Source organism: Salmo trutta, chromosome 32 (genome assembly GCF_901001165.1).
Source record: "Salmo trutta chromosome 32, fSalTru1.1, whole genome shotgun sequence".
NCBI lineage: Eukaryota > Metazoa > Chordata > Actinopteri > Salmoniformes > Salmonidae > Salmo > Salmo trutta.
In genome coordinates this window covers 355,141-371,044 of record NC_042988.1, presented here as the reverse complement: position 1 = coordinate 371,044, position 15,904 = coordinate 355,141, and the positions used below count along the sequence as shown (strand labels likewise).

The window sequence follows — 15,904 nt, the reverse complement described above, 5'->3', positions numbered from 1 at the left end:
AAGTCCAAATGCCAAGATGTTATGTACCACCCTGTGCTGACCAACTGGGATCATGCCTGGAACTGCATGTGTTCTGTGACGCTTCAGAGCGAGCTTATGGGGCGGTTTCCTATCTAAGAGTGGAGGATAAGGCAGGCCACATCCATGTATCCTTCGTCATGGCCAGGTCCAGGGTCGCACCCAAGAAGCAGTTGTCAATGCCTAGGCTGGAACTCAGTGCTGCCCTTTCCGGAGCCCAGTTGGCATCAACCTTGCGAGCCGAGCTCACCTTGCCAATCCAAAGGGTCATTTACTGGAGTGATTCAACTACTGTATTGACCTGGCTCAAGTCGGAGTCCTGCAGGTATAAGGTGTTCGTCGGAACTCGCATTGCGGAAATCCAAGACCTAACAGAAGTCCAAGACTGGAGGTATGTTGACAGCGTAAACAATCCTGCTGATGACGTTACTCGTGGTAAAACACTTAAGGACCTGGCTCAACCCCATCGCTGGAGTTTGGGGCCACCATTCTTGTCCCAACCAGAGAACGAGTGGCCGACAGCCCCCAGGCGTGCAGCCCCTCCGCAACCAACTGAAGCTCATGAGTTAAGGAAGTCCACCCAATGCTACAGCATCTCTATGGAACCAACAACAGCTCTCCATGACATGACACAATCCCAAACCCTGCCGGATCTGATCACCGCCACAAACCAGACCTCAGATGGGGTGGCTTCCATACCCACCTCTCTCGCGGCAGAAACACTACTCCTCCAGCATGCACAAGCAGTTAGCTTCCCTGAGGAGCTAAAAGCTCTGAAAGACGGTAGGGAGGTGGCTAAGGACAGCCGTCTTCTCTCTCTGGCCCCAGAATATGATCGAATCCTTGGAGTGATCAGAGTCGGAGGGAGGCTGCGCCAAGCAGAAGTTTTGGATCCCGACGCTATCCACCCAATTATCCTTGACTCCAGACACCCTAGTACCAGGCTCCTCATCAAGAGTTATGATGAGAGGCTTCTCCACCCAGGGCAAGAGAGAGTCTATGGGGAGATGAGGCGGAAGTACTGGATACTTGGAGGACGAGGAGCCATTCGTAAGCACCAATACGCCTGTGTGGAATGTCAGAGATGGCGGGCCAGAGCCACGGTGCCCAAAATGGCAGATTTACCCCCTGCTCGCTTGCGCCTCCTCAAACCACCCTTCTGGTCAACAGGAGTGGATTGCTTTGGCCCCTTGACGATCAAGTTAGGTCGTCGAGTGGAAAAGCGCTGGGGCATTCTATTCAAGTGTTTGACCACTAGATGTGTCCACCTGGACCTACTGGAGAGTTTGGATACTGAAGCGTTCCTCATGGCCCTACGGCGGTTTATCTCCCGACGGGGGAAACCCTACGAGATCCTGGCTGACAGAGGTACAAATTTCAAGGCAGGAGAAGCCAGGTTGGAGGAAGCCTTCCAAGCCACGGAACCCAGCCTCCAGGATCAGCTGATGGAGCAACAAATCTCATTCAAATTTAACCCTCCAGGAGCTCCTCATTTTGGCGGAACATGGGAGCGAGAGATCAAATCTGTAAAGACGGCCTTACGAGTCGTACTGGGGGACCAAACTGTCACGGAAACTGTCTTGCGGACTGTCCTGATAGAGGTGGAAGGGATACTGAACTCCAAACCTTTGGGATATCTCTCTGCAGACGTCGCTGACCCCGATCCGGTTACACCGAATATGCTCTTGATGGGACGCCGAGATGCATCACTTCCTCAAGCCATGTACGCTGATACCAACCTCGTTGGCAGGCGCCGGTGGCGACACAGCCAGATCTTGGCTGACCATTTCTGGGCCCGATTCATTCGGGATTACCTACCAAGTCTACAGCACAGAGGGAAATGGCGAAGAGAAATGGCCAGCCTGGAAACTGGCCAAGTCGTAATGATGGTGGACCCTCAGCTGCCTCGAGCCTCCTGGCCTGTGGGCCGTATCACTAAGATCATGCCTGGGACCGATGGTCGTGTTAGATCGGTGGAGATCCAGGTAAAGAACCGGACATATATCAGGCCAGTTGCCAGACTAATTCCTCTCCCTGAGGTGACAGAGGACGGGGAGCAATGAGCCTTTTTTGAGGAGTGTGGAAATTAACCAATTTCCGGGGTGGCTGTAGAAAAAGCCCATGGAGTTGGTGGAATAATCCTTTAATTCATTGCCACTTACTCAGCTGGGCCAGGGGCGCTTTAATTAGGTCAGGTGGAAATGTCCGACAGATCTCCACTCCATAAAAGGAGGAAATCACCATCGCCTGATCGCGCTGCTTTCTCTTCCTTCACTCTGTCAAATCCAGAAGTTCTGTGCGTCCATGAATCCACGTAAGTCCACCGACTCTGTTAACCTCTTTGGTATAGGGGGCAGTATTGAGAATTTTGGAAAAAATATGTTCCCGTTTTTAACTGCCTCCTACACCAACTCAGAAGCTAGAATATGCATATTATTGTTCAGGTTTGGATAGAAAACACTCTGAATTTTCTAAAACTGTTTGAATGGTGTCTGTGAGTATAACAGAACTCCTATGGCAGGCAAAAACCTGACAAGGCTTCAAGCAGGAAGTACCCTGTCTGACAAGGAGTCGTGCGTCTTACCTCTTTTTATTGAAAAGTAAGGATCTTAGCTGTAACGTGACAATTCCCAGGGCTCCAATAGGCTCTCAGAGCCCGCGAAATAACTGAAGGTTTACGAGGGAACCTCAGGTTGAAATATATTATCGCCTTTTGTAAGTGGATGCTCGGAGGACCTTTCAATGATGCGCGTGCATGAGTCGCTTCTGAGGAGAAATTTTATTCGGCTGTTTAGGCTCAATGCATACTCCCGGTCGGAATATTAACACTTCTCTATGACATAAATGGCATAAAAATTGGTTTTAAACAGCGGTTGACATGCTTCGAAGTACGGTAATGGAATATTTAGACATTTTTGACACGCCAATGCGCCATGCGCGACACCGCGAAGAAGCATTCTAGAACTCACGAACAAAACGTCGCTGTTTGGATATAACGATGGATTATTTGGGACCAAACCAACATTTGTTATTGAAGTAGAAGTCCTGGCAGTGTATTCTGATGAAGAACAAGCAAGGTAAGAACATCTTTCTTATAGGAAATGTGATTTTGGTGGATGCTGACCTGGGTGGGTATCTAAATAGCTAGCCCTGTAATGCCGGGCTATGTACTTAGATTATTGCAAAATGTGCTTCATCCGAAAAGCTATTTTAAAATCGGACATATCGAGTGCATAGAGGGGTAATGTATCTATAATTCTTAAAATAATTGTTATGCTTTTTGTGAACGTTTATCGTGAGTAATTTAGCAAACTGTTAGTAAATTCACCGGAAGTTTGCGGTGGTTATGCTTTTTCTGAACGTCACATGCTAATGTAAAAAGCTGGTTTTTGATATAAATATGAACTTGATTGAACAGACATGCATGTATTGTATAACACAATGTCCTAGGTGTGTCATCTGATGAAGATTATAAAAGGTTAGTGCTGCATTTAGCTGTGGTTTGGGTTTATGTGACATGATATGCTAGCTTGAAAAATGGGTGTCAGATTTTTTCTGGCTGGGCACTCTGCTGACATAATCTAATGTTTTGCTTTTGTTGTAAAGCCTTTTTGAAATCGGACAGTGGGGTTAGATTAACGAGATTCTTGTCTTTAAATAGCTGTGAAATAGTCATATGTTTGAGAAATTGAAGTTATAGCATTTCTAACGATTCAAAAATCGCGCCACTGGATTTCAGTGGCTGTTACGTAGGTGGGACGAGTTCGTCCCACATGTACTAGAGAGGTTAACCTTTCATCTGAACTATCTGTTGCGATCGGGAGTGTGGGCCATCAGTTGTTGTTGGAGTTATTATCACGGAGCGCGGCTTGGAGCGCACGCTTCAAACATTTTGTGTAATGTGAATGGTCAATGATAGGCCAATTATGTAATTGGTATGGTTAATATGTAATGAAATTCCGTGTACACATGAAGACACTTGAAAGGGTGAAATAAGAAAGTAATTGTTTGTTGAACTGATCGGCTCTGATATCCAACTAATGGTGTTTATAGATTGAATAACCGATCACTGTTTGTATTATTCTTTCATGATTTATGATAAATAGTTACGAGCCTAAATTACTCACCGATGATTCCTATTGACTTATTAATTAACTGGATTGTTGAATTCCCTAAATGATGTTAACAATGAATGATTGTTATGATTAGATCTTTGTGATGATGGATTTGATTGGATACACGTTATTCTGTTTCCTTTGTTATGCAGCACAGACTACTCAGTAAATATACCACTTTATGGTTAAAGGAATTCCTGCCTCAGTCTCATCCATTTCTCTGTCACCTGACCCGTGACCACCTGTTCACCCTCACTGTCAGTCATCCTACCTGTCCAGCTACCCACACAGATTCCACTAATCTTTCAAGTTGATTGTTTGAGAAATTTTAAATTATTCGATTTATTCTGTTTTGAATTTCGCGCGTTGTATCTTGACAAGCAATCCCGTTAACGGGATCCGAACGGGAAGGGGTATCCCCAACAGGTTTTAAAGGCTTCCATTTGTTGGAGGCTTCCTTTAAAGAACACACTCTGTGTTCTGTAGGACAGGTAGCTCTTTAACCACAATATAGCAGGGGGTGTAAAGCCATAACACATACGTTTTTCCAGCAACAGACTATGATCAATAATGTCAAAAGCCGCACTGAAGTCTAACAAAACAGCCGCCATCAACTTCTCTCAGCCAATCATCAGAATTTGTGTAAGTGGTGTGCTTGTTGAATGTCCTTGCCTAGAAGCGTGTTGAAAGTCTGTTATCAATTTGTTTACTGTAAAATAGCATTGTATCTGGTCAAACACATTTTTTCCAAAAGTTTACTAAGGGTTGGTAACAGGCTGATTGGTCGGCTATTTGAGCCAGTTAAGGGGGATTTCCTATTCTTAGGTAGGGGAATAACTTTTGCTTCCCTCCAGGCCTGAGGGCACACACTTTCTAGTAGGCTTAAATTGAAGATATGGCAAATAGGAGTGGCAATATTGTCCGCTATTATCCTCAGTCATTTTCCATCCACGTTGTCAGACACCGGTGGCTTGTCATTGATAATGATAAAATCATTAAAGTAGTTGGCAATATCAGTGGGTTTTGTGATGAATGAGCCATCTGAGTCAATGAATGATGGAGCCAAGTTTGCCTTTTTGCCCCAAATTTCCTTTAAGGTGTTCCAAAGCTTTTTACTATCATTCTGTATATCATTTACCTTTGTTTCATAGTGTACTTTATTCTTTTTATTCAGTTTAGTCACATGATTTCTCAATTTGCAGTACATGTGCCAATCGGTTGTACAGCCAGACCTATTTGCCATCTCTTTCGCATCATCCCTCTCAACCATACAATGTTTTAATTCCTCATTAATCCACAGGGATTTAACAGTTTTTACAGTCATTTTCTTAATAGGTGCATGCTAACTGGGATAAGAAATTTCAGAAATGTGTCAAGTGCAATGTTTGGTTGCTCGTCATTACACACCACGGACCAACAAATATTCTTCACATCAACAACATTGGAATCACTACAAAACGTATTGTATGACCTCTTATACACAATATTATGCCCAGCCTTTGGAACTGAAATGGCTAGTATATTGTGATCACTACATCTGATGGATGTACCCCTCACCCCCCCATCTCTGTGGTTCAATGTGTGGTAGATTATCTCCAATGTTACAATTACATGTTTAAACCCAATTAGCCTCAACTGGCAAGTAGCCTACAACTTTCCCCCCCTGTCCCTGTCCCTGCCTCCCCCACCCCACCACACATCACCCTCCTCACTCTGCCCCAACACAACCCAGTGTGGAACAACAACCCCACCTCACATCACCGTCCTCACTTTGCCCCAACACAACACAGTGTGGAACAATAAGCCTTTACAAATGCCCAGCACCCCAATGAATGCTAATTAAATCAATAAATGTTCATAATCATTTGTAATAGTGAAGCCTCACTCCCCTCCCCCCACCGCTGTATCCCGGTAGGTTGCTAAGATCTCTGGCATGAATGCTGGCCTGTCCATGTCCGTGCCCTGGCTAAAAGATTCGGGCCCATTGTGCGGTACCTAATTGCTTAAAAAAGCATGAAAGGATGTCGTTTATATCGGGCCAAATATTTCCTGTCCTTCCTCTTTAATGCTGTTGCGCAGAGCGAGGGAGGAGAGGAGGGAGTGGGGGAAGAGTAAATGGAGGAAAATGGCAGTGTAATTACTGGGGGCCACATCGGGGGACTGAGGTTTATTAGAGTGACTTAAGTGTCAGGAAAATGCAATTAAAAATGAAAGGGGACACAGTGGTGCAGGCGGCGACGCCTGAAATATTTCACACCCTTCCCCGGCCCTCTCTCTCTCACCTCCTCAACACAAATGCCTTTAATTCGCTCAGACAGTATCTGTTGCGTGCAGAAAGAAAGGGGTTTCGGGCAAATTCCTGCTGGATTTTTGCACCTTGCCTCGGGCCATGCGGCATGGAAATTTATCGGAGGGAAAGCGTGGACAGGCCAGTGAAAACACCACGGTGACCTGGACAAGTCATTATTACAGGGCTTTAGCAAGGAGTCAAACGAAAATGAAAGAAAACCAATTTGAATCAACAAGTCAGTTTTTTTGACAGTCTTGATTTGCAGGGCGACTTGAAACCACAAAACTGAGACTACGGCCTGCCTTGCACAATGTCACCCTGCTATTCCCTGGAGGGTCATATAACACTTGGTCATATGGAGCCCTTCTCTCACCCAAACAGAAATGAAAAGCTGTGAGGGGGACATGCCGGCTGAGGTCCATAGGTCAACTCTAACTGTGAGGTGACTGACACCATGCAGACTAACTCTCTGGGGAGAGACCAGTAGACTGGGGTTATCTTATTTAAAGTACTTAGGCTAAACCAGCCTGACCAGACAGAAGGCCTCCAGTTCAAACAGCCCCTTGCTTATAAAACAATCATAATTTTCCACAGTTTATGCCATCACATCCTCACAGCAGAGCACACTCTCTCCCTTTAACCTTCCCCCTCCTCCACCCCTCTCTCTGGCCCGCTATCTCCCCACTCCCCATGTCGCCCCTGACCTCCATGGCCACTCGGGCTTTAATCTGTCTCCATGCGGCACTAACCGGGTCTCCACGCCTGTAAAGTAAGGGGGCTAGGTGTGCTGTGGATGGGGGGTTAAAGGCCGTAGAAGGAGGGCTGGTGTGGAGAAGGGGAGACATCTTTGTTAACAGACAGCAGGGGAAAGCTAACGGACAGCCCCCCCCCCCCAATAGATAGAGAGACAGGCAGGCAGACACCCTCTGACCACTGCACCTGGTAAGACTGGTGATCATTATGTGGAGAGCCCCCACGTGTAAGACACAGACCAATTGGGGCAGATGAGCAGATTCACTCTCTGTCATTAGACTGACCTAAAATCAGTTTGGAGCATTTCGGAGCTTATCAAGTCTCCATTGTGTGTAAAGGATGTCAATTTGGAGACAGAACAGAGGTTAGAAGAAGAAAAAAAACGCCTGCTTGATTGCAGTCTTATATCTCTCTTTTTGTTTGTTGGTGCTAAGTAAACCTTAGTAAACCTATTTAAGCTTAGAAAATAGTTAAGAATTTACTACACTATGAATGGAAATGTGGCCCAGACAAACAACATGAGGGGTAAAAGTGTAATGACAGAAAATGAAGGAATTGTTGAGACAATGTTCCTCTAACGTTCAGACACAAACAGACACATGACCTACCTTGGTGTTGAAGCCCATGGCATTCTGGGAGGTTTTGTAGAGTTCCGGGTACTTCAACATGTTCTCTTTCCTGCATGAGCGTTCAAATATTCCCAGAGTGAGAGGAGGCAGAGCGGTGAAAATCTAAACACACAAACACACATGTCAAATTAAACCACACTGTTTTGCATTGTTCAACATTTCCCATCACAAAACCCAGAAGTGAGGCTAAAGGTAGTAAACTCAAAAGCCCAGTAGACTCAACTAACGGCCTGTTAGCAAAGACGCTATCAGATACAATTTTGGATGGGAAAACAGTCTTATCGTTCCTCAGTGAGTAACCTAATGAAAGCCAGGCTTTTCATTATCACAAGGACCTTCAAGATATAATTTATTCCATTACTGCATTAGTGAAAACACGGACACTAATGATGTCCTATTCGGCTGAGTATTTGCCCCCTTTCTGATTTTCTAAATTTTTGGACACTGAATTTGATCAGATCTTAAACCAAAACATAATATTAGATAAACACAAATAACACAATATATTAATACTTTTTTCATTTATTTAATAAACAAAGTTATGCGACACCCAATGCCCCTGTGTGAAAAAGTTAATGTCCCCTTACACTGTGCCGCCTTTATCTGCAATGACTGCATCCAAACGCTTCCTGTAGTTGTTGATCAGTCTCACATCGCTGTGGAGGAATTTTGGCCCACTCTTTCATGTAGAACTGCTTTAACTAAGCAACATTTGTGGGTTTTCGAGCATGAACTGCTCATTTCAGGTCCTGCCACAACATCTCAATTCAGGATTAGATCTGGACTTTGAACTTAAATGCATTGCTTTTCAGCCATTCTGATGTAGACTTGATTGTGTGTTTAGGATCATTGTCTTGCTGCATGACACAGCTGCGCTTCAGCTCACGGATGGATGACCTGACATTCTCCTTAAGAATTCTCTGATACAGAGCACAACCAGTTAAAGGTGGCACAACCAGTTATTGAGTGTAAGGGGGAATTACTTTTCCACAGAGGGGAATTGGGTGTAGCATAACTTTGTTAATTAAATAAATGAAATATGTATCAACATTTTGTGTTATTTGTTTACTCAGGTTCCCTTTATCTAATATTAGGTTATGGTTGAAGATTTGATAACATTCTGTGTCAGAAATATGCCAAAAACAAAGAGAATCAGAAAGGGACAAATACTTTTTCACGGCACTGTATACAGTGCATTCGGAAAGTATTCGAACTCCTTGAATTTTTCCATATTTTGTTACGTTACAGCCTTATTCTAAAATGGATTACATATTTTTTTCCTTCAATCTACACACAATTCCCCATAATGACAAAGCAAAAACAGGTTTTCAGAAAAAAAACATAAGTAGTCAGACCCTTTGCTATCAGACTCAAATTTGAGTTCATGTGCATCCTGTTTCCATTAATAATCCTTGAGATGTTTCAACAACTTGATTGTACATGATTTGGAAAGGCACACACGTATATATAACGTCCCACAGTTGACAGTGCATGTCAGAACAAAAACCAAGCCATGATGTCAAAGGAATTGTCCGAAGAGCTCAGAGACAGGATCGTGTCAAGGCACAGATCTGGGGAAGGGTACCAAAAAATGTCTGCAGCATTGAAGGTCCCGAAGAACACAGTGGCCTCCATCATTCTTAAATGGAAGAAGTTTGGAACTACCAAGACTCTTCCTAGAGCTGGCCGTCCAGTCAAACTGAGCAATCGGGGGAGAAGGGCCTTGGTTAGGGAGGTGACCAAGAACCGATGGTCACTCTGACAGAGCTCCAGAGTTCCTCTGTGGAGATGGGAGAACATTCCAGAAGGACAACTATTTCTGCAGCACTTCACCAATCAGGCCTTTATAGTAGAGTGGCCAGACAGAAGCCACTCCTCAGTAAAAGACACATGACAGCCCGCTTGAAGGCGCCAAAAGAAACCTAAAGGACTCTCAGATGAGAAGCAAGATTCTCTGGTCTGATGAAACCAAGATTGAACTCTTTGACCTGAATGCCAAGTGTCACATCTGGAGGAAACCTCCTTACGGTGAAGCATGGGGGTGGCAGCATCATGCTTTGGGGATGTTTTTTAGCGGCAGGGACTGGGAGACTAGTCAGGATCAAGGGAAAGATGAATGGAGCAAAGTACAGAGAGACCCTTCATGAAAACCTGCTCCAGGACCTCAGGCAGGGGCGAAAGTTCACCTTCCAACAGGACAAAGACCCTAAGCACACAGCCAAGACAACGCAGGAGTGGCTTCGGGACAAGTCTGTGAATGTCCTTGAGTGGCCCTGCCAGAGCCCGGACTTGAACCTGATCCAACGTCTCTGGAGGGACCTGAAAATTGCTGTGCAGCGATGCTACCCATCCAACCTGACAGAGCTTGAGAGGATTTGCAGAGAAGAATGGGAGAAACTCCCTAAATACAAGTGTGCCAAGCTTGTAGCGTCATACCCAAGAAAACTCAAAGCTGTAATCACTGTCAAAGGTACTTCAACAAAGTACTAAGTAAAGGGTCTGAAAACTTACAGGTTACAGGTTTTTATTTTGTATAAATTTGCAAACATTTTAAAAACCTGTTTTTGCTTTGTCATTATGGGGTATTGTGTGTAGAAGAATATAAATTATTTTAGAATAAGGCTGTGACGTAACAAAATGTGGGAAAAGTCTGAAAAGAAACAGTTTGCTTACCATGGGCCAAACAATACCAAGAAAAGTATCAACAATAAGATACATTTCATCCTGTCCATTAGCAAATAATTTCTACACTAGATGTTAACCTCTTGACGGTCGCCTAGGATAGGGGGCGCTACAGCGATTTTTGAAAAAAATTTGTGCCCATTTTAAACGGCCTCCTACTCAAACTCAGAAGCTAGGATATGCATATAATTAATACTTGTGGATAAAAAACACCCTAAAGACAGATCGTAACAGGAACTGGAATTCTGAATTGCGGACTCAACTTCATCACTTTGCCTATAAATCACACCGTGAGCAATGGTTCATTGAGCACTTCCTATTGCTTCCACTAGATGTCCCCAGTCTTTACAAAGTGATTTGAGCCTTCTACTGTGAAAACTGACAGAATGAGAGTCTGTGGAACGTGCTCACATGGGGAGGGCCATCACCATTATGACGCCAGCGCCCCTTGCTACCCTCCCCTTTCGAAACGTTTTGAAAGACAATGCAATCGTCCCCCTTGAATGTTATTGGAGCTCTGGTTGAAAAAGGCCCTAAAGATTTATGTTATACAACGTTTGACATGTTTGAACGAACTTAAATTTTTAAAAAAAGCATTTTGTTGAGAGAGAAGTCCCACGGCCGACGGTACTTTTGGTGCAGCCTTCAGAACGCGTTAACAACAACAAGCTATTGGGACATAAAAGATTAACTTTTTCGAACGAAAATACATTTGTTGTTGACCTGGGATACCTGGAAGTGCTTTCTGATGAAGATAATCAAAGGTAAGGGATTATTGACAATAGTATACAAGACTAGATTTGATATGCGATTGTTCCAAGATGGCGCTGACCTGTATTGCTAGCCTATTTTCTGAGTATCGCATCCCCTTTTATCGCAAATTGTGATTACCCAGTAAAGTTATTTTTAAATCTGGCATTGCAGGTGCTTTCAAGAGATGCTAATCTATAAATCTTAGAATGACAATATTACATTTTAAAAATGTTTTCAAATAGTAATTTAGTAAATTGTAGCGCTGTTTCACCGGACGCATTTGAGGGAAAATAGTTAGTCAACGTTACGTGCCGATGTAAAATGCTGTTTTTATATATAAATATGAACTTTATCGAACAAAAGAATGCATGTATTGTGTAACATGATGTCCTAGGAGTGTCATCTGATGAAGATTGTCAAAGGTTAGTGCTGCATTTAGCTGTTTTTTGGTTATTTGTGATGCATGTGGTTGGTCGGAAAATGGCTATGTGGCTACTTTTACGATATACTCCTCTAACATAATCTAATGTTTTGCTTTTGCTGTAAAGCCTTTTTGAAATCGGACAACGTGCTTAGATTCAGGAGAGGTGCATCTATAAAACGATTTAACATAGTCCTATATTTGAAAAAAATAAATAATTACATTTTGTTATGCTAATGGCGATAGGATTTTTCGCTGGATGTCCGTCCCGGAGCCCGCCCAGAGGTTAAAGTCACCACGCCTCCATCTTGGCACTCCCTCACCATTGTAAAAAATATTTTGGAAGCTATAGAAATGCATGTTTTAATGTCTACATGTTTATTCTATTACCTTAATGCATACTTTTAAATAATATTATGTGATCTAAACGTATAAATAAAAAAAAAATATAAAAACATTTTCCTTAACTATTTTTGTTGTTGTTGAGATTACTAATGTTACTGTCCCCATTACAACAACAAAAATACTTAAATATATGTAATTGAAATACTGTAGAATTCCATTCATTCCTATGGAGGTCTACTTACTACTTTGGAGTGCCAATATGGCCAATCAGTGGCTTCAAAGCCTCTCATATACATCATTGCCCATTAGACAGCTCATGCCCAGTTCATCCCACATATGTGAACATTGTAAACTGTTTTTTGTTTTGCAAACAGTGAAATCCCCCCAAAATGTTGCTTATCTTTTGCATTGATTGCCATATGCTGAAGTTATGACTTGCCCTGATTCTATTGAGTGGAGGCTGTGTAGCGTGTAGCACTTTTGGAGTGTTATTTTGATTCGACACACTCCATTCATATGCAAAAGACATCTCAGACGAACATCTGCGACGCCCTTGACTAGTTAGCAGGTACTTTCGTGGAGCAAGTGTAATTTCTATGTGGTGTTGTAATGTTTCACTCTGCAGCAGCTACTGAGAGAGAGAAAGAGAATGAGAGAGAGGAATGAGAGAACAGATTGAGAAGTGTCAGTATTGTATATCTGGGGGACTCTTCGAGTCAGTGGTGTGAGTTCCCCACTGGCCCATCTGCAGGCTCCAGACTGCAGGCTGGGGCTGGTGGGATGCAGGAGGACATGTTCCACTGCATCGTTTCTCATTCAGGGTGCCGAGCATCGCCATTGAGGGGCGGTTTCGGCCCACTGCCTCCAACAGACTCCCACAGAGCCGGTGGAATTTCCCTGCATTTTAGGTAAAGTGAAAGAATAGCCCACCCCCCCATACACTGTTGCTGCTTTAAAATGTTGGCAGTTTACTGAGCAATCTCAAAAACAGCCAGAGCAGTGACTATGTTCTAATTTCTTGGTCGACGATGAAATCACTTCCATTAGCGTTCCGTCAACGGTGTGCAGGCACTTCTCTCCTCTCACTTCCCTCACTCGTTTTTGTTTATGGACTTGGGTATATCTTTAATAAAAGGTGTAAAGCTACACGTCAACTCCTTGAAACCCAAATAATGTACTATTCACATTTTTTGTTGCAGTATTAAAATACACATTCTTTCCACCCGTTCACTCATTTCATTTGACAGACAGGAAACATAGGTTCATTAGATCCAAAACCGAACACTGTGGGACATCAGTTGCTGCTGTAAGGGGAACACGTCTGGGGTGTCACAGCATATTAGTTTTCTTGCCAGAGAGCAACAGGGGAGGGGAATTATAAAACAGGCTCTTTCACAGTAATGGAGAGAGGAGAGTAAATCAGATAAACACTCACCACATTGTACAGGCCGATGCACCAGCGCTCAAACAGAATCTGACCAGAGAATCCATTGACAAAGGCAAACCAGATCTGAAGGAGACAAAAGAGCAGAGCAAAGAGGACATTTGGTCTCGTCCCCTTCCCATTTGGATGCATGTTTTCAATCACTCGACATTAAGCAATATGCCCTTTACTGCACTCTTAGAAAAAAGAGATAGGGTTCTACCAAGAACTGCTTTGATCTGAAGACAAGGGTTATTTGTAAGGCAAAGGGTTCTACCTAGAACCTTTAACATCCTAAAAACATTTTTGGAAGAAAGCGAAGAAGGCAAGAAGGATTATTTAGAAGTCAAGAAGGGTTCTATCTACATAGAGCCATATTTCCCAGCATGCTCTACTGCAGGGTGATAATCAGAATTGTTTGTTTTAATATCTGTTTTTGCATGTACATTTATTGGTTGATTAATGCTATGCTACACAAAGATAAATAACAAACTAATCCATTCTGTTAGTAGGTATACTTATTGGACCCGATACTGGGAGGGTTGTTCCAGTTCACCTGATGTAGCCTGTAAACCAGGAGTTATCTAACACCACTGTGTTAGGGTATAACTAGGCCCTCAAAGAAAGGCCTTATGATATGCAATTATTGTCATAAATAACGTAATTTTAAATGCTAATAAGGTTGGTGGAACCATTCATAGATCGTTCTAGGAGGAACCCTCCAAAGATGAAATGGTTCTCGGTAGAACCCTTCATAGAGGGTTCTAGCAAGGACCTTGAGATTATAAAATTGTTCTTGGTAGAACCCTTTATAGAGGGTTCTAGGCAGAACCCTTCATATAGAGGTCTAGGTAGAACCATACAAAGGGGGTTCTATGAAGAACCCACCAAAAAGGGTTGCCCTAAGGGGACAAAACAAAGAACCCTATATGCTTCTATTTAGCATATTTTTTTCTAAGAGGGTTGGGATGTAACGATTCACCAATACGCATCAGTCCCGGTTCAAATGTTTATGATATGAGTGCAGACGAGTGCATCGGTCTACGAGACCCCAAACTGGTCAAAATGTAGCATGCATTGGCCAGGAAATAGAGTCAAATGTTACGAATCGCTGGTTCACAGATTTCTTTGGCTCAAATTACTTTCTACCTTCCGAAAATACCTCTCACCCTTTGTGACAACTGTGTCCTCTCCTTCAGTGTCGAACTAAGCATGTAATTGTTGTGTTGACAGTCATTGATCTACAACAGTGGAGGCTCCACAGAGTAGGAAGGGGAGAACCATCCTCCTCAGTGAGTTTCATAAAAATAGTGAAACATTAAAAAAGTTATCCTTTTTAGATAAAACTATACTAAATATATTCGCGTCACCAAATAATTGATTAAAACATACAGTTTTGCAATGAAGGTCTACAGTAGCCTCAACATCATTCTGTAGGGCAACACAATGGTGTAGCCGGAGGACAGTTGGTTTCCGTCCTCCTCTGGGTAAATTGACTTCAAAAGGAGGCTCGTAGTTCTCACCCCCTTCCATAGACAACTTCCAGAGAATGTCCTCCAACCTATCAGAGCTTTTGCAGCATGAACTAACATGTTGTCCACCCAATCAAAGGATCAGATAATTAATCTAGCACTGAAAGCATAAATTACAGCTTATGAGTTAGCTTATGGTGATTTATGATTTAGCTTATTTAGCTCAAAGAGAGAGAAAGACAATAGTTGAACTTCTTCAAAAATGAAGGAGAAGATAGAGAGAGCGAGAGATATTATACAGTACCAGTCAAAAGTTTGGACATACCTACTCATTCCAGGGTTTTTCTTAATTTGTAATATTTTCTACATTGTAGAATAATAGTGAAGACATCAAAACTATGAAATAACACATATGGAATCATGTAGTAACCAAACAAGTGTGAAAGAAATCAAAATATATTTTATATTTGAGATTCTCCAAAGCAGCCACTCTTTGCTTTGATGACAGCTTTGCACACTCTTGGCATTCTCTCAACCAGCTTCATGAGGTAGTCACCTGGAATTAATGACACTACAGGAATGTTTTGCTAGCACAGACTGGAATATGTTCTGGGATTTATCCAATGGCATTGAGGAGTATACCACCTTAATCACCAGCTTCATCAATAAGTCCATCGACGACGTTGTCCCCACAATGACTGTACGTACATATACCAACCAGAAGCCATGGATGACAGGCAACATCCCCACCGAGCTAAAGGCTAGAGCTGCCGCTTTCAAGGAGCGGGACACCAATCCGGACGCTTATAAGAAATGCCCTCAGACGAACCATCAAACAGGCAAAGTGTCAATAGAGTACTAAGATTGAATCCTACTACACCGGCACCGATGCTCGTCGGATGTGGTAGGGCTTGAAAACTATGAAGGACTACAAAGGGAAGCACAGCCGCAAGCTGCCAGTGACGCGAGCCTACCAGACGAGCTAAATGCCTTTTATGCTCAC

The 15,904-nt window shown here is 43.1% G+C and overlaps 1 protein-coding gene across 1 annotated transcript in view; it reads right to left on the bottom strand.

Annotated features, from left to right (window-relative positions):
* LOC115170640 (phospholipid-transporting ATPase IA-like) overlaps positions 1–15,904 on the bottom strand; it is a 176,499-nt gene that overhangs the window by 35,105 nt on the left and 125,490 nt on the right. Inside the window, exons 18-19 of the mRNA XM_029726889.1 lie at positions 13,442–13,516; positions 7,785–7,907 (exon numbers count right to left, since the gene is read on the bottom strand). Of these exons, the coding sequence (XP_029582749.1) occupies positions 7,785–7,907; positions 13,442–13,516 (198 nt within the window). The remainder of the gene's footprint in view (positions 1–7,784; positions 7,908–13,441; positions 13,517–15,904) is intronic.